The 19,945-nt window shown below is 36.3% G+C and overlaps 1 protein-coding gene across 29 annotated transcripts in view; it reads left to right on the top strand.

The window, feature by feature from the left end:
• Positions 1-10,650, top strand: part of Spn (protein phosphatase 1 regulatory subunit spinophilin) — a 347,126-nt gene extending 336,476 nt beyond the window's left edge. For 19 of the 29 annotated variants that reach the window (XM_073982797.1, XM_073982813.1, XM_073982806.1 and 16 more), the window contains 3 exons: positions 2,673-2,809; positions 3,777-4,018; positions 10,278-10,650. In XM_073982797.1, the coding sequence (XP_073838898.1) occupies positions 2,673-2,809; positions 3,777-4,018; positions 10,278-10,544 (646 nt within the window). In that variant the 3' untranslated portion in view covers positions 10,545-10,650. The remainder of the gene's footprint in view (positions 1-2,672; positions 2,810-3,776; positions 4,019-10,277) is intronic. The other 10 variants (XM_073982817.1, XM_073982815.1, XM_073982810.1 and 7 more) reach the window with 2 other exon arrangements.
• The last annotated feature ends 9,295 nt before the right edge of the window (positions 10,651-19,945 follow it).

Raw genomic sequence — 19,945 nt, 5'->3', positions numbered from 1 at the left:
TTAAGTAGCACTCTTTCTCTTGGAAAGGGTCTTAAGTAGCACCCTTTCCCTTGGAAAGGGATTTAAGTAGCATCCTTTCCCTTAGAAAGGGTCTTTCTCTTGGAAAGCGTCTTAAGAAGCACCCTTTCCCTTGGAAAGGGTCTTAAGAAGCACCCTTTCCCTTGGAAAGGGTCTTAAGAAGCACCCTTTCCCTTGGAAAGGGTCTTAAGAAGCACCCTTTCCCTTGGAAAGGGTCTTAAGTAGCACCCTTTCCCTTGGAAAGGGTCTTAAGTAGCACTCTTTCTCTTGGAAAGGGTCTTAAGTTGCACCCTATCCCTTGGAAAGGGATTTAAGTAGCATCCTTTCCCTTAGAAAGGGTCTTAAGTAGCATCCTTTCCCTTAGAAAGGGTCTTAAGTAGCACCATTTCCCTTGGAAAGGGTCTTAAGTTGCACCCTTTCCCTTAGAAAAGGGTGTTAAGGAGCACCCTTTCCCTTGGAAAAGGGTCTTAAGAAGCACCCTTTCCCTTGGAAAGGGTCTTAAGTAGCACTCTTTCTCTTGGAAAGGGTCTTAAGTAGCACCCTTTCCCTTGGAAAAGGGTCTTAAGAAGCACCCTTTACCTTGGAAAGGGTGTTAAGAAGCTTCCTTTCCCTTAGAAAGGGTCTTAAGTAGCACCATTTCCCTTGGAAAGGGTCTTAAGTAGCACTCTTTCTATTGGAAAGAGCTTAAGTAGCACCCTTTCCCTTGCAAAGGGTCTTAAGTAGCACTCTTTCTCTTGGAAAGGGTCTTAAGTAGCACTCTTTCTCTTGGAAAGGTCTTAAGTAGCGCTCTTTCTTTTGGAAAGGGTCTTAAGTAGCACCCTTTCCCTTGGAAAGGGATTTAAGTAGCATCCTTTCCCTTAGAAAGGGTCTTTCTCTTGGAAAGGGTCTTAAGTAGCACCCTTTCCCTTGGAAAGGGTCTTAAGTAGCACTCTTTCTCTTGGAAAGGGTCTTAATTTGCACCCTATCCCTTGGAAAGGGATTTAAGTAGCATCCTTTCCCTTAGAAAGGGTCTTAAGTAGCATCCTTTCCCTTAGAAAGGGTCTTAAGTAGCACCATTTCCCTTGGAAAGGGTCTTAAGTAGCACCCTTTCCTTTGGAAAGGGATTTAAGTAGCATCCTTTCCCTTAGAAAGGGTCTTTCTCTTGAAAAGGGTCTGAAGTAGCATCCTTTCCCTTGGAATGGGTCTTTAGTAGCATCCTTTCCCTTGGAAAGGGTCTTAAGTAGCATCCTTTCCCTTGGAAAGGGTTTTAAGTAGCATCCTTTCCTTGGAAAGTGTCTTAAGAAGCACCCTTTTCCTTGGAAAGGGTCTTGGGAAGCACCCTTTTCCTTGCAAGGGTCTTAGGAAGCTGTTTTTACCTCGGAAAGGGTGTTAAAAAGCACCCTTTCCCTTGGAAAGGGTGTTAAGAAGCACACTCTTAAGTAGCACTCTTTCTCTTGGAAAGGGTCTTAAGTAGCACCCTTTCCCTTGGAAAGGGATTTAAGTAGCATCCTTTCCCTTAGAAAGGGTCTTAAGTAGCACCCTTTCCCTTGGAAAGGGTCTGAAGTAGCATCCTTTCCCTTGGAAAGGGTCTTAAGTAGCATCCTTTCCTTGGAAAGGGTTTTAAGTAATATCCTTTCCTTGGAAAGGGTCTTAGGAAGCACCCTTTCCCTTGGAAAGTAACTGTAATAATTCTGCCTGAAAAATCCCTGCAGTTATTGCTAAGTGTATATGATCATCTCATGTTCACAGTACACACCAGCTCCCTTTCCATCTTTGACACATCTGTGGAAATTACTAGGCTATCTGGGGTTTGTATGTCCTGTTACTGAACCTGAATATCCAGGGCGTTGGTATTAAACACAGCATTCAGATGGGTTTTAACTGTTCCAATAATGAGAACTGATGCAGCCCGCTGCAAAGTAGCTAACTTGAACAGGCCCGAATTATTTCTTAGGACATGTTATCATACAATACATCCATAGGTTAAGATCGGACATACCACTGTTTTATACAACCAGTGTATCACATGTGGTACATGGGCTGGATATTTAATACAGCTTTAAATTTCGTTCTATCGGTGCATGTATTGTTACTGAACCTGATACTTAATACAGCATTTGCAGCTCTTAAAACGTTCTCTATATCAAACGATATACTGTTTACATGTCTGTTACCTCGGTTAGAACTGAAACATTCTTTCCACTATTCCAGGATAGGTGACGATCTCGTCGTTGCTGATTTAAGCAAACCTAAACCCACATTGATATAGGAAAATTGAATTTACCAGTTCGCACAGTACGCTCCATAATATTTTGTATGTGATGGGATGGATACTTATCTCTCTGTTGCTGGATCGCACTGTCTTCTCACGCTTTTTGGTAATACATATACATACATACAATGTATCTTATCAGCGTGTGTCCTCTAGTCTTGAAAAGCTCCTCTTATCCCCCATCAGCTCTTGCTGCATTATTAATTTTCACTCGGGGTACTCTGTCTTGATCTCAATCTCGCTAGGCGCTATACTTTCAATACCATTTACAGTTATTGCTTTTTGGGATATTGGGAATAATGCAATTTGTTACTAGCTTAGCTTTCCTTTCCTTTCATGCATGCATTTATTATTGTAACTGATATTGATGTTTTCGTTTTTCTCTCTTCCTTCATACTTTCAGGCGTTTGGGTGATGGCTCATCACGACATTCCAGCGATGATTATACCGAAATAAATAAAACACAATCGGCGGCAGCTATTAATTGCAAAACACTTATTAACGAAATACGACAAGCTGTAAATGAGGCTCAACCAAAAGGTGACACACCCTGTTACTTTTCTAAGCAAATTAATCAAACAAAAATCAATCAGTCTCATACACGTATATATAGAACCACTTCAAAAAGCAACTAAAAAAAAACAAATAAAATGCAACAACAAGAACAATAATAATTTTAAATATTTCAAGAAAAAATAACAAGAAAACAAAATAATTAGCACTAGAACACCCGCTCCCAGTAAAAATCCACAAAAAATTGTATATTTTTTTGCCCTTCACATAATTAGTGACTTCCTCCCCCCTTCAAACTAACACCACCATAATATCCATTTTAATGCATTACCAATCAATCCTCTCACTCATTCTCATCAAAAGCAAACTGTAAATTATTTTTTTATCGGTTTTTTGTTATTAATTGGTTTTGATGTTGTTTTGAATCATATTATCATTTTGCAAATTCCTTCTTAATACACTACAGCGAGACAAATTGAAACATAGAAGTTATTATGTAATTATGCGGTTTATGAACTCTTTGGTGTTTTGTAATTTATGTATAACCATTAAACAATAGTTAAAATTATTTCGTAATAATGCCTGCATTTGATTAATATTTTTAACTAGCAAGGATATAACTCTACAATAAATCTCCCCTTTCCCATGGGGATTAATTTCAGAGTTTATCCTTATTATACATATCGTTCGTTGTTGTTAATATTCACCTTAAAATAATGTATCAATTTTCAAAAATCTGCATATTATTATAATCTATATTATAGACAACATTTCTAATATAATATTTAATGAGTTTTTAAATGTGTTTTTCTCTTCTTTTTATTCTTATTCTATCCCCTTATAATCTACATTTTGATTTCTATTGTTATTTTTTATATAAATCTTTAACATGCCTTGCCTTGTAAAATGAAACGATCTGGTGGTAATTTAATACTAACCCCTTACTATTTTAAAAACCATATTTGAATTTTTGTATTTCCTGAATGAAATTCAGTTAAACAAGTTATTCCTCAATCTTTATCTCCGCCTGGTACAGTACCATGGCAACAGCAAACCTCTTCATCACACAGTAATGGTCCTCCATCGCCAACCAGTATGTCATCGGGCTGTTCATCTCCTGGTTATTCACCTAGTCGCGGCTTGGATTTGTCGGGTTCAAGTTCAAGTTTCTCTGATCGCAAAGCAGCTGTTTATAATTATAAAGGGGGACCAGTACATGAATGGACCAAAGATCAGGTAAGATTACAAATGTTAGCAATTAAGGTATATTGATGAAATTAAATTTATGTATCTTCAAACATGTTTGTCTCATCATCGAACTGTTTTTGGATGTTAAGAAAGAAACAAATGAAAAACGTGATACCTCCTCCAATATTGTCAATTTATTATTCTAGGAACAGAAAATTTGTCACATAAACTTCGTATGAATAGATTTTCAAATGATTTCTGATTGATACATTAGCACGGGTAGCATCAGTGTGTAGTAAAGTGTGATATTTGTTTGGCGAGATTTGTATTGCAGTTTGAAGCAGTTTAAAAGCTTACATAGTCCAAAATATCATCCACAGGCCAATACTATCCTACTTCTACTTATTATATCACAACTGATATTATTTTTGTAAATACCTCCAAAGATTGTAGATACCTGCAACTTACGAGTTCTGTGAACCCATTGCACGGGTAGTATCAGATGCCAATAACTTGGTTTTATCGTCGTTTACTGCCAGACCAACTTTAGCAGATTCTCTTTCGACTTTTTAAATGATTACTGCGGTAATACATGGCTTGGAACACTTCAGAGTATATAGGGCTGTAGAAGGCTGATGATAAAGATGATAAGTGCCGATATGCACACCCGCCTTGCACGCTCAAGGTCGTGAAAGAAGGGATGCTTCTGAAAAAAAAGGGTACTTCTATAGACACTTTCTGATAGAAATATTGCTTCTATAGACACTTTCTGATAGAAAGTTTACTTTGATAGAAAGGATGCTTGTATAGACCCTTTCTGATAATAATGGTGCTTCTATAGACACTTTCTGATAGGAAGGGTGCTTCTATAGATCCTTTATGATAGAAAGGGTGCTCCTATAGACCCCTTGTGATAGAAAGGGTGCTCCTATAGACCCCTTGTGATAGAAAGGGTGCTTCTATAGACCCTTTATAATAGAAAGGGTGCTTCTATAGACCCTTTATGATAGAAGGATTGCTCCTGTAGACTCTTTCTGAGAGAAAGGTTGCTTCTATAGACCCTTTATAATAGAAAGGGTGCTTCTATAGACCCTTTATGATAGAAGGATTGCTCCTGTAGACTCTTTCTGAGAGAAAGGTTGCTTCTATAGACCCTTTATGATAGACATTGTGCTTGTTGTATCCACCCTTTTTGATAGAAAGGTTGCTCTATAGACCCTTTCTGAGAGAAAGGTTGCTTCTATAGACCCTTTACGATAGAAAGGGTGCTTCTATAGACCCTTTATGATAGAAAGGGTGCTTCTATAGACCCTTTATAATAGAAAGGGTGCTTCTACAGACCCTTTATGATAGAAGGATTGCTCCTATAGACCCTTTACGATAGAAAGGGTGCTTCTATAGACCCTTTATGATAGAAGGATTGCTCCTATAGACGCTTTATGATAGAAATGGTGTTCTATAACCCTTTATGATACAAAGGGTGCTTCTATAGACCCTTCATGATACAAAGGGTGCTTCCATAGACCCTTTATGATACAAAGGGTGCTTCTATAGACCCTTCATGATACAAAGGGTGCTTCTAGAGACCCTTTATGATAGAAAGGGTGCTTCTATAGACCCTTTATGATAGAAATGGTGCTTCTATAACCCTTTATGATACAAAGGGTGCTTCTACAGACCCTTTATGATAGAAAGGGTGCTTCTATAGACCCTTTATGATAGAAAGGGTGCTTCTTTAGACCCTTAGTGATAGAAAGGGTGCTTCTTTAGACCCTTAGTGATAGAAAGGGTGCTTCTTTAGACCCTTAGTGATAGAAAGGGTGCTTCTTTAGACCCTTAGTGATAGAAAGGGTGCTTCTTTAGACCCTTAGTGATAGAAAGGGTGCTTCTTTAGACCCTTAGTGATAGAAAGGGTGCTTCTTTAGACCCTTAGTGATAGAAAGGGTGCTTCTTTAGACCCTTAGTGATAGAAAGGGTGCTTCTTTAGACCCTTAGTGATAGAAAGGGTGCTTCTTTAGACCCTTAGTGATAGAAAGGGTGCTTCTTTAGACCCTTAGTGATAGAAAGGGTGCTTCTTTAGACCCTTAGTGATAGAAAGGGTGCTTCTTTAGACCCTTAGTGATAGAAAGGGTGCTTCTTTAGACCCTTAGTGATAGAAAGGGTGCTTCTTTAGACCCTTAGTGATAGAAAGGGTGCTTCTTTAGACCCTTAGTGATAGAAAGGGTGCTTCTTTAGACCCTTAGTGATAGAAAGGGTGCTTCTTTAGACCCTTAGTGATAGAAAGGGTGCTTCTTTAGACCCTTAGTGATAGAAAGGGTGCTTCTTTAGACCCTTAGTGATAGAAAGGGTGCTTCTTTAGACCCTTAGTGATAGAAAGGGTGCTTCTTTAGACCCTTAGTGATAGAAAGGGTGCTTCTTTAGACCCTTAGTGATAGAAAGGGTGCTTCTTTAGACCCTTAGTGATAGAAAGGGTGCTTCTTTAGACCCTTAGTGATAGAAAGGGTGCTTCTTTAGACCCTTAGTGATAGAAAGGGTGCTTCTTTAGACCCTTAGTGATAGAAAGGGTGCTTCTTTAGACCCTTAGTGATAGAAAGGGTGCTTCTTTAGACCCTTAGTGATAGAAAGGGTGCTTCTTTAGACCCTTAGTGATAGAAAGGGTGCTTCTTTAGACCCTTAGTGATAGAAAGGGTTCTTCTTTAGACCCTTAGTGATAGAAAGGGTGCTTCTTTAGACCCTTAGTGATAGAAAGGGTGCTTCTTTAGACCCTTAGTGATAGAAAGGGTGCTTCTTTAGACCCTTAGTGATAGAAAGGGTGCTTCTTTAGACCCTTAGTGATAGAAAGGGTGCTTCTTTAGACCCTTAGTGATAGAAAGTGTGCTTCTTTAGACCCTTAGTGATAGAAAGGGTGCTTCTTTAGACCCTTAGTGATAGAAAGGGTGCTTCTTTAGACCCTTAGTGATAGAAAGGGTGCTTCTTTAGACCCTTAGTGATAGAAAGGGTGCTTCTTTAGACCCTTAGTGATAGAAAGGGTGCTTCTTTAGACCCTTAGTGATAGAAAGGGTGCTTCTTTAGACCCTTAGTGATAGAAAGGGTGCTTCTTTAGACCCTTAGTGATAGAAAGGGTGCTTCTTTAGACCCTTAGTGATAGAAAGGGTGCTTCTTTAGACCCTTAGTGATAGAAAGGGTGCTTCTTTAGACCCTTAGTGATAGAAAGGGTGCTTCTTTAGACCCTTAGTGATAGAAAGGGTGCTTCTTTAGACCCTTAGTGATAGAAAGGGTGCTTCTTTAGACCCTTAGTGATAGAAAGGGTGCTTCTTTAGACCCTTAGTGACAGAAAGGGTGCTTCTTTAGACCCTTAGTGACAGAAAGGGTGCTTCTTTAGACCCTTAGTGACAGAAAGGGTGCTTCTTTAGACCCTTAGTGATAGAAAGGGTGCTTCTTTAGACCCTTAGTGATAGAAAGGGTGCTTCTTTAGACCCTTAGTGATAGAAAGGGTGCTTCTTTAGACCCTTAGTGATAGAAAGGATGCTTCTTTAGACCCTTAATGATAGAAAGGGTGCTTCTTTTGACCCTTAGTGATAGAAAGGCTGCTTCTTTTGACCCTTAGTGATAGAAAGGGTGCTTCTTTGGACCCTTAGTGACAGAAAGGGTGCTTCTTTAGACCCTTAGTGATAGAAAGGGTGCTTCTTCAGACCCTTAGTGATAGAAATGGTGCTTCTTTAGACCTTTAGTGATAGAAAGGGTGCTTCTTTAGACCCTTAGTGATAGAAAGGGTGCTTCTTTAGACCCTTAGTGATAGAAAGGGTGCTTCTTTAGACCCTTAGTGATAGATAGGGTGCTTCCTCAGACCCTTAGTGATAGAAAGGGTGCTTCCTCAGACCCTTAGTGATAGAAAGGGTGCATCTTTAGACCCTTAGTGATAGAAAGGGTGCTTCTTTAGACCCTTAGTGATAGAAAGGGTGCTTCTTTAGACCCTTAGTGATAGAAAGGGTGCTTCTTTAGACCCTTAGTGATAGAAAGGGTGCTTCTTTAGACCCTTAGTGACAGAAAGGGTGCTTCTTTAGACCCTTAGTGATAGAAAGGGTGCTTCTTTAGACCCTTAGTGATAGAAAGGGTGCTTCTTTAGACCCTTAGTGATAGAAAGGGTGCTTCTTTAGACCCTTAGTGATATAAAGGGTGCTTCTTTAGACCCTTAGTGATAGAAAGGGTGCTTCTTTAGACCCTTAGTGATAGAAAGGGTGCTTCTTTAGACCCTTAGTCATAGAAAGGATGCTTCTTTAGACCCTTAGTGATAGAAAGGGTGGTTTTTTAGACCCTTAGTGATAGAAGGGGTGGTTCTTTAGACCCTTAGTGATAGAAAGGGTGCTCCTTTAGACCCTTAGTGATAGAAAGGGTGCTTTTTTAGACCCTTAGTGATAGAAAGGGTGCTTCTTTCGACCCTTAGTGATAGAAAGTGTGCTTCTTTAGACCCTTAGTGATAGAAAGGGTGCTTCTTTAGAGCCTTAGTGATAGAAAGGGTGTTTCTTTAGACCCTTAGTGATAGAAAGGGTGTTTCTTTAGACCCTTAGTGATAGAAAGGATGCTTCTTTAGACCCTTAGTGATAGAAAGGGTGCTTCTTTTGACCCTTAGTGATAGAAAGGGTGCTTCTTTTGACCCTTAGTGATAGAAAGGGTGCTTCTTTAGACCCTTAGTGATAGAAAGGGTGCTTCTTTAGACCCTTAGTGATAGGAAGGGTGCTTCTTTAGACCCTTAGTGATAGAAAGGGTGCTTCTTTAGACCCTTAGTGATAGAAAGGGTGCTTCTTTAGACCCTTAGTGATAGGAAGGGTGCTTCTTTAGACCCTTAGTGATAGAAAGGGTGCTTCTTTAGACCCTTAGTGATAGAAAGGGTGCTTCTTTAGACCCTTAGTGATAGGAAGGGTGCTTCTTTAGACCCTTAGTGATAGGAAGGGTGCTTCTTTAGACCCTTAGTGATAGAAAGGGTGCTTCTTTAGACCCTTAGTGATAGAAAGGGTGCTTTTTTAGACCCTTAGTGATAGAAAGGGTTCTTCTTTAGACCCTTAGTGATAGAAAGGGTGCTTCTTTAGACCCTTAGTGATAGAAAGGGTGCTTCTTTAGACCCTTAGTGATAGAAAGGGTGCTTCTTTAGACCCTTAGTGATAGAAAGGGTGCTTCTATAGACCCTTTATGATAGAAAGGGTGCTTCTATAGACCCTTTATGATAGAAAGGGTGCTTCTATAGACCCTTTATGATAGAAAGGGTGCTTTTATAGACCCTTTATGATAGAAAGGGTGCTTGTATAGACACTTTCTGATAATAATGGTGCTTCTATAGACACTTTCTGATAGAAAGGGTGCTTCTATAGACCCTTTATGATAGAAAGGGTGCTTCTATAGACCCTTTATGATAGAAAGGGTGCTTCTTTAGACCCTTAGTGATAGAAAGGGTGCTTCTTTAGACCCTTAGTGATAGAAAGGGTTCTTCTTTAGACCCTTAGTGATAGAAAGGGTTCTTCTTTAGACCCTTAGTGATAGAAAGGGTGCTTCTTTAGACCCTTAGTGATAGAAAGGGTGCTTCTCTAGACCCTTAGTGATAGAAAGGGTGCTTCTTTAGACCCTTAGTGATAGAAAGGGTTCTTCTTTAGACCCTTAGTGATAGAAAGGGTGCTTCTCAAGACCCTTAGTGATAGAAAGGGTGCTTCTTTAGACCCTTAGTGATAGAAAGGGTTCTTCTTTAGACCCTTAGTGATAGAAAGGGTTCTTCTTTAGACCCTTAGTGATAGAAAGGGTGCTTCTTTAGACCCTTAGTGATAGAAAGGGTGCTTCTTTAGACCCTTAGTGATAGAAAGGGTGCTTCTTTAGACCCTTAGTGATAGAAAGGGTGCTTCTTTCGACCCTTAGTAATAGAAAGGGTGCTTCTTTAGAGCCTTTGTGGTAAAAAGGGTGCTTCTATAGACCCTTTCTGATAGCGTTTAAACCTATTTTTTGTAGTCTTTCATCTACCTTGATGGACCTGTAAGTGATAATATTTTAGCTTCCGGTTAAATATAAACAAACTACCATGTATTAACGTTTCTTGTTTCAATATCCCACTTCCTGTTTGGCGATAATATCAGCTTTTCAAGTACATCCTCTTACATATTCGCAGTGTCATCAAGATTATGATGCCTTAGTATTCATTTTTGTTGCATTGTAAGAGGCTGTTTCTAGCGCCTTAATTTATTGTCATTCGTGTGGGTGAATTATCATTCTCACTACTCATACGTCAGCCAACTCTACTAATAATCCGGTTTTCTTATACTTTTAGGTTGGCCACTGGCTTTTGGGCATTGAAATGGAACGCTATATACCAGCCTTCAAGGAGCATAACGTTGAGGGCGGTGCTTTATTATCCTTAGATTCGAAAGACTTAAAAACGCTGGGTGTTACTGGCGACGACAAACATCGTTTGAAACGACGTCTCAAAGATCTCAAGGCCAGCATAGAAAAGGAACGCAAAGATCAGGAAAGAGAAAGACGTGAACGAGAAAAGGCTATACGCAAGGCTGAAAAAAAGGCAGCTAAGAAGAAATAAATGCCAGATGCGCCAGCATACGGAAGAAAAAACCACAAGAAATTTTAAACAAACAAAAAAAACCAACTTCTAAGCTAATTAAATAAAAGGAAAAACAAACACAAAATACATAACTTTAGTATTAGCTTTTTTAAAATAATATTACAATTATTATTATTCTATATATACATTAATTAAATTAAAATTATTTGTTAAGATCTACCAAAAAAAATTAAAACAACAACTGTAACACCTAGGAAAAATACACACAACCAACCAACAAACAAACCAAAACCAATTATTAAGTTAACACCACACAAAAACACACATGCATACAAACATTACATTAAAAGTAAAAAAAAAAAAACAGGCAAAATATTAAGCTAAATTATTATTTTAAATGAATTATAATTTATATAGTATATTCTATGAATTATTTATTATTAATTTATAAAATTAATATACAAAATTTAATTAATAAGCATTTTAAATGTAATCTTTTTTTAAACAATTTTATATGTATGTATAACAAAAACTAGTTTTATATATGTTTAAAACTCTATATATCTATTTTACTTAAACATTTGTGTTTAGCTGTAATTCTAAATCTGTCCATGTTATCTATCTATAATCTATTGCCCAACATTGAATTTCATATTTATTTATACATAGGGTCAACAAATGCAAGAATTGTTTTAATACAAACATACACAAATCTTTTGTTTGGTAATACATAGCCACTCTGAGAGGTGAATAAAAAATATGCCATGTACATATACATATTTAAATCTTTTATAACTATTTATCGTTCAAAAGAATACAAACATAATACATAACATGTGGAAAATTATACCCCTGGTGCAATTACCAGTAAGACCAGCTGATGTCCTGAATTCTCCTTCTGTCTAGCCTTACTAAATGAACCTTAATTATTCCATTCGGACAGTCTTTTTCCAGCAGCAGTTTTATTCAATAGTTTTCGTTAAATTCGGCACAACACTTTTCACTAGTAACAGAAGTACGATCTAACACGTAATTTTGTGAAAAATCATGCATGGATCAACTCAATTGGATGCTAACCGAACATATGAATAGAGGAAAAACGATAGATTTGTAAGTATTTCAGTTGGTATGTCATTTATTGCTATAGGAAAACCGGTCAAATGTTAACTAAGTTTTTCAATGACCTAAAACAAGTCCGACATAACTATAGGGATTAAACACCATTACAGAATGTGACGTTATCTTTCCCTAAACAGCTTAGAAGGTAGACAAGGTAGGTTTTTTTTTCACCAAAGGTTAATAAAGGGTTTTAACCGCCGTTAAAAATGTGATTTTAACTTGCCGAAGATTCGATATCCCGACCTAGAATAATGTATTTAAATCTTTATATTTTCTCCGTTTCGATAAAATTATCGTGGTCATTGGAAAACTTAAAAAATATTATATTTTTAAAAACTAAACTGGAATGACCTCAATTTATTCTTATGTAGGGGGACATAATCAGCACTAATTGTATCAATTAAAACCGTTATTGCATCAAGATAGCTTTGGTATCGTCATAGAATAATGTAGATATAGACGACGGAATGCTCTCACCGAGAATGTTCGAATTGAGTGTGGTGACCAAGAAACTCAATATAAAATGCCAAAAAATTCAACTTAACAAATACATATTTTGTTTTAACAAAAGTCTACATAGGGATGGGAACTATATCCTCATTTTTTGAGTTACCGAGGAATATCCTTAAAATTAAAAACTTATAATTTCGGTAATTAACGAAATAAAGCTGTTGCTAAATCCTACCGACACAACAGTGCTGTCAACTTTTGTTGATACTTTTCATTCATAATTATGCGTTTTAATGCTACCGATTTTTGTCGGTAACTCAAAAAATGAGTTACAGAATTCCACTACAGATAAATATATCCAAGAAACTGTTGCCATTTTTTTCCAAATATCGTCTTGGAACTTTTTTGAGTTTTCTGGTTTAAGTGATTTGACCGCGGAAAAACTGAGTAATCCTTCGTCTATACGTTCTTTAGTCTATGGTATTGTATTATAGACTCAATATAATCTTGGAGAGTCAAATTGAATTTCTTTGTGTAGTTCTCAGTACCATGACTTCTACCCATGAATGGATTTTGAAGTTATTTTTGCATGAAGTGAACAATACGTTGCCATGCTACGGGTATTTCCCAGGAAACTATCATCAAATTTAAATGGAAGGTGCTTACACCTGGGAAGTTTTTGTGGATTCTGAAACTACAATGTTCATAGATGAGAAAAATCAAAAAACAAAAAAAAAAAAATCGCCGGAGCGCTTTTTAAATAAATCGCGATTCAAGTTGACATTTTTAGGGGTTGTTTAGGTTTTTGCAATTTTGCTTGGAAACCGCAAGTCCTATCAAAATGGGAGTAAAGAAATCGTCGTAGCTATCAAAATTCTCTACAAGATTGGCCTTAATGATATTTTCATAGGTTTTACAACTTTTGAGATATAGGAGTTGAAATTAAGACAATTCAAGTTCAATTCTGTACCGTCTTCTTATAAAACAATGTCATGACTGCAATTTCCCAACTTAAACTTATATATCTGAAAAATGGTACAACCTAGGAAAAATTGCATAAGCCAGTCTTGTAGAGAATTTTCACATCTATAAGATTTTCTCAGGTCCCATGCCGATAAGACTTGCCGTATTCAATCAAAATCGCGAAACCCTAATAAAAAAACCTAAAAATGTAAACCGAGCTTCTTTATATCAAAAATGGTACAGCCTGAGAACAAATCATAAACGACAGTCCTGTAGAGAATTTTCACAGCTACCACATTTTCTTTAGCTCCATTTCGATTGGACTTGCGGTTTCCAAGCAAAATCGTGAAAACCTAAAAAACACCTAAAAATGTGAATTTTGACCGCGATTTATTTAAAAATCCCTACAGGGATTTTTTCTTGTTTTTGGATTTTTCTCATCTATGAATATTGCTGTTTCAGAATTCACAAAAACTTCCCCTGTGTAAGCGGTTTTCATTAAAAGTTAGTTAAGGCGCACCCTTCATGACAATGTTTTATAAGGGGGCGATACAGTCAGTGCATTGTCCCAATTTGAACTTTACTATCTCAAAAATGGTAAAACCTACGAAAATACCGTAAAGGTCAATCTTGTTGGAAATTTTCATAGCTACAACATTTTCTTCGGTCTCATTCTGATAGGACTTGCGGTTTCTAAGCAAAATCGTGAAAACATAAACAACCCCTAAAAATGTCAACTTGAATCGCGATTTATTTAAAAAGCGCTCCGGCGATTTTTTTTTTTTGTTTTTTGATTTTTCTCATCTATGAACATTGTAGTTTCAGAGTCCGCAAAAACTTCTCAGGTGTAAGCACCTTCCATTTAAATTTGATTCAAGAGCACCGTGTATGTAATATGTTAAGAATGATGAGGAATTATATGCATGTTTTTCAAAACATAAGATTTTCGAGGTCCATAAAATTGGAATAACTTCATAGTTTGGGCAAATCTCTTTACATCGAGTGATTTCTCTAGCTTTGCATAATGCAAATGGTCAGGGTGGGCTAAATCGGGTCAACATTGTGGTGGGTCGCAAATTCGAAATACAATCCAATCCATATATTTTTTTCATTTTTACTCGATAGAGGAAAAACATGGCAGCAATTTTTCGAAACAGAACTCTCTGAAAAAATTTGTTCTGGGTCTCTAGCAAATGGAACCGGTATAGTATTTCATATATGTAACTATGGGAAGTTGGAAAAATCACGAAAAATTAAACCACCCTCGTATTTTTAAATTTCCGGGAATCCCTGAATCCCGTAAGTGCGATTGTGTGATTCCTGTGATAAAAACAGGGAAAACCCTAGCTTGTACGCTATCGGGGCGACGAGTGTCTCCTTTGCTGCAGCAATATGTAAGCCGAGGAGCTAACGCTCCTAGAATTAATCGGACAGTCAATCCAACCGACTCAATGAGTGTCTTCTAAAGGGTGTCCCAACTAGAACGCAATTTTTAAATTTGGCGCAATTGGAAGTGTCATTGTTGGCATTTGAACAATTGTTCCATACATAACCACATTCTGTCTACTTTACGATATACACGGTGTACCTTAACCAAATTTAAATGGAAGGTGCTTACACCTGGGAAGTTTTTGCAGATTCTGAAACTACAATGTACATAGATGAGAAATATCAAAAAATAAAAAATCGCCGGAGGGATTTTCAAATAAATCGCGATTTAAATTCACATTTTTAGGGGTTCTTTAGGTTTTCACGATTTTGCTTGGAAACCGCGAGTCTTATGTAAATGGGCCTAAAGAAAATTCTCCACAAGATTGACATTTATGATATTTTCATAGGTTTTACCGTTTTTGAGATAAAGAAGTTCAATATTGAGACAATTGAGCGCTGACTGTATCGCCTCCTTATAAAACAATATCATCATGAAAACCTAAAGAACCCCTAAAAATGTGAACTTAAATCGCGATTTATTTGAAAATCACTCCGGCGATTTTTTTGTTTCTTAATATTTATCATCTATGACTATTGTAGTTTCAGAATCTGCAAAAACTTCCAAGGTGTAAGCACCTTCCATTTAAAATTAGTTAAGGCGCATCGCGTATAATAAAGTTTCACAATTTTTTTAAATATCTGTGTTTTATTTGAAATTTAAAAATTGCGTTCTAGTTGGGACTCCCAATATACATATATCACGACATGATCAGTTGGTAGAGAGTTAAATTGGCGACAGTCAGATTTTTTTTTGTCTATCTCCCAGTCATGCAACACCTGAGCCCCCTTCTGCATCAAATCGAACGTTGTTTTTGTTTGCAGATTTAGAGTTGGATTTTTTGGGTAAAACATTGAAGTGTTTAGGATTACCAGCAGTGTGGCGTCCAAAACGAGAGGGATTTTGATAGAAGCTAATATTACGAAACCACCGTGATGCAATGGTAACCACGTGTAAGGTAACGAGACTTTTCTGATTGCTTATATCTTGTCGTGGGATTTTGTTCCTACTCAAGCAAATTCGAGGTCGGATTTGTATTACTACGTGCGATTCAGACAAGGTTTGTTGTTGTTGTAGCAGCATAGAAACCTACGAAGAAGCATAGGTTTTATGCTGGGTTGGCAGACGCTGGCCGGGTCAATCCGGTACGAAAGAACCCGCTGCCGTGGCCATGTTGGTGGGATGCTATAATGACTATGGGGTCACTATACAGCAGCATACTCTATTTTAAAATCCTCTTCCCTCAATATTTTATAACTATCCGATTAATCTACTTCAGATATATTTCTCAGAACTGATTTTTATACCCTCAGCCTTTAGGTTAAATGTAAATATACCCTATATACATTTTGATACGACCAAAATTGTGTGCCATCGAAACAATTGGTTTTAAACCCCAAGTATGGTTGGACTAAATACGTTTCAGACAATATGGAGTAGATTTAGCATGTCCCGATGGCTGATGCTCACGTTAACTCTAGAACGGATCAACCGATTTGGTTCAAATTTTGGGTGTCGTAATATGATAATATTAATCAGGTTTAATAGTGTAAGAAACCGGTATCAGCCCAGCAAAATAAATTGGAAGTAGTGCAATGTGGACTAGTTCTGTCACGGCATGTTTTGATGCAGTTCAACCGGAGTCGTGAAAAAGGCACTCCAGTCCTCACATTTTTACCGCATTTGGATGCAATCCAAAGAATCACATCCACTTGTCACATTTTAACAACATCCGGATGCAGTTCAGCGGAGTCATGAAAAGGGCACTCCAATTCCTCATAATTTAACAGCATCCGGATGCAGTCCAAACGGAGTCGTGAAAAAGGCACTCCGTTCGCTACATATTATTAGCAGTTCTTAGAGATCCCTACATGTACATAAATCAGTTTGTACATCTCTACAGGCAGCGGTATACATTTTCCAATAAGAGATAAGCGTGTTAACATTTTCAAACATTTGTTAATACAAACTGAATAATATTTCATTTGTGAACATTTTTCCGGTAACTCAAGAGAAGAAAATTTCCGAATGGAGTGCTGTTGGAGTACATGTCGAAATCTTAACTGGCGATGGGAAGACAACCCATTTAGCAAATTAAGCAAAAACAGTTCAGCTTGGAACAAATGGAGAGCGGAGGAAACACGCATGTTTGCGATTGAATTCAATGGAGGATTTTCATAATTTGTGTTAATGTAATAAAGTTCTTAATATTTTTGTTTTACACAAATAATGCATTTTATTTGTTCTGGCATATTTTGTAATGGCTTGCACAATTTCCGCAGAATGCCTGTATCAAAACACGTGCTTTGGACTGCGTCCTATTCTATCCCAAAGGGTTAGTTTAAATGCAATGCCAAAGGGTCAGTTAAAATGCAGTGCCAGAGGGTCAGTTAAAATGCAGTGCCAAAGGGTCAGTTAAAATGCAGTGCAATGGAGTGCCTCTTTCCGTAGTCACGCTCTTGTAAAAATCATGAGTGAAAATGCATAATTTGATGCACTTCCAGATCACTTGTTTATCATTTAACTGCCTCTTTGGAGGCAAACTTTTTGCTGGGTATGTATATTAAGCTGTATAAAGTTTGGATCGACTCCAATTGCCTGAAACAGATTTGGTCGTATTATCTGTATGGTCTAAAATCGCATTTTCGATCGTTTCAAAGTGCCAATGTTTTGAAATTTTTTTAATCTATTCAAGACGTTTTTATTTTTGAAGATCGCATAATGATGACATCCCCAGCAAAATAAATTGGAAGCAGTGCAATGTAGACTACTTCTATCACGGCATGTTTTGATGCAGTTCAAACGGAGTCATGAAAAAGGCACTCCATTCCTCACATTTTAACGGCTTTTGGATGCAATCCAAAGAATCACATCCATTTGCAGTTAAAATGCAGTGCCAAGGGTCAGTTAAAATGCAGTGCCAAAGGGTTGGTTAAAATGCAGTGCTTTGGAGTGCATCTTTCAGTAGTCACGCTCTTGTAAAAATCATGAGTGAAAATGCATAATTGGATGCACTTCCAGATTACTTGTACATATAATTTAACTGCATCTTTGGAGGCAAACATTTTGCTGGGTCATCATATTGACAGCTACTGTGTCATATTTCATAAATTTTGAGGCATGAATTGCAATTACTATAGTTAATTCATTCTACAACTATTTTCTAATGATAGCAGCAAATTTTGGAAGATTTCAATTTTCAATAGCTTTCCTTTCAAAAAATCTTAGCAGATGGTACCTTAAAATATTGCCCCGTGTAAGACTATAAAGTAACACCTCTTACAGAAAATTTGTAAAAATTGCTAATTCTCAAGTTAGCAGACTTCAACTGAAAATACAGTACGTTTCAACATTGTTTTTTTTTAGTAAAAATTCAATTGGATATTTAAAAAAATTAACTACGTTTTATTGCATATTGTATGCAAATATGAAATTATTAAGAATCATTTCTTATGACCTTTAAAAGGTCAAATATATTCCATAAGCATTTGTTGTTTTTATTATAAATGAAAAATTTATTTGAAGGAAAGAAGAAGTATCAGCCATCGCACAGTAGATCCTAAAACACTTAGTATCATACACTTAAAACAATATATTGTATTTGGAAATCTAAATTTACATTTGTTAACAATTTTTAAAACCAATGAATTGTTTTTTTTTTCAGTTTTCTAATTTTTATTTTTTCTTCTCTTTAATTATTTTTATCAATGCTGTGTTGCAATTTATTATTCTTTATTATATACGTAAATTTTTTCTCATTAAAATATTTTTTGTTTTGTTTTTAGTTTTAAGTGTTGTTTTACAAGTCAAAAATATTAAATTTTAAAAAGAAAACACAAAAACTTGTTTTAATATTTCATTAGTTTGTTTTTTAACTCTAAGCTGACTGATTTTTCATTAGTTGTTGTATAGGGAAAACCAACAAAACATGAGTATGGAACTCAGACCATAAACATAAATGTAATAAGATTTTGGTAAATGAAAGAAAACAAAAAACACATGCTAAAATAATTAAGTATATTTAATTATTTAAAATTAAATTGTAATTATAAAACCACAAAACCAAAGTAAAAAATAAGAAATTAATATTTGTGTCACAAAAACAAAACAAGTACGAGTTACATTTATTTATATGTTACATTTGTTTAGTTTTCCTTTTACTACTTTATTTTTTACTTTTAATACGATCCAGTTTGAAGTAGTCCAGTGCTGTAGGTTATGTAATTTTTCAAGAGTTAAAGGAAAATATGTCTTATGTCAGACTATGAAAATTTTCATTAGAAAATTCTTTGTTATTCTCTTTTAAATTTTCATTGACGTCCACACACATACGAGTACATATATGAAATCATATGAAAATTTTGATATTTTCATTGCTTTGCATTGGTTTGAGAGTTACGAATTTAAACACAAAGAATAATTTCAGATTTCAGAACCTTGTGTACAGAATTTCACCTACTTCACCCCTCTTCCCTATAAACTCATTTTCATGTTAATGAAAATTTTCATAGTCTGGCATAAGAATGGATGAAGGAACAGATAAAAATATATGGCCCTATAGCGGCGTTTAGATAATTCACATCCCGGGGGTAAGCTAAACGTGGTAAATGTATCTCCCCTAGTTTAACATTTTTGATAACAAATCGACTTAATGTTGCAGATAGCAATGATCTTTGTGGTCCTTTAGTTGTTGAATATTTTTTAGAAAAGTTGAAATATTCCTTTAATTCCGGTTTATGCGATGAAAATATCAACTCGAAACTAAAAGACGCTTTTGAATAAACATCCACAAAAAATTATAAAGCCATGTTTATATTATAGCCTTTTGCAGGGTTAACCTTCTTAATGAGGATTTATTTGACGTATACGCAAAGGAATTGACCCCAGTGGGTTTGTTAAATCCGGCTATATATAAACGTACTATAACACAATTTGGTAAGTTTACAGGCAGTGTCTTGAGTATCAGCAAAGAGCATTCTACTATGTTTTTGGTATCAAATGTAGGCGACAAAGAAAATATCCTAGAATCGAGGCTATTGTATTGAATGTTTAATACGTAGCTAAAATGAATTCAACACCGCAATTACTCGGATAAAGAATAACAAGGCATCAGGAACTATGTTAAGAAACCCACAAAACCAAATCCGCAAACTTGCTACATCATCTGTTGGATCTTATAATTCTTTAATGCTTCGTGATATTTGTTGTATTTTATATGTTTTATACTGATGTTTTTACCGTCTAAAGTACAAAAAACATTTTTCCACTTTTGTTTACAAAATTTAAAAGCAATCGAACCGTGACTCATTGTCCATTGTGTAATTATATTTAGTGGCCATTGACGTATAAAGTCTATTAAAAACAATTTAATCAAACATATTGTGTGCCACGGCAGATT

This window comes from Musca autumnalis, unplaced genomic scaffold, assembly GCF_047663935.1.
Source record: "Musca autumnalis isolate F117 unplaced genomic scaffold, ASM4766393v1 scaffold_4, whole genome shotgun sequence".
Lineage (NCBI taxonomy): Eukaryota > Metazoa > Arthropoda > Insecta > Diptera > Muscidae > Musca > Musca autumnalis.
The sequence above is the reverse complement of the archived record's forward strand: the minus strand, read 5'-3'. Positions and strand labels throughout refer to the sequence as shown.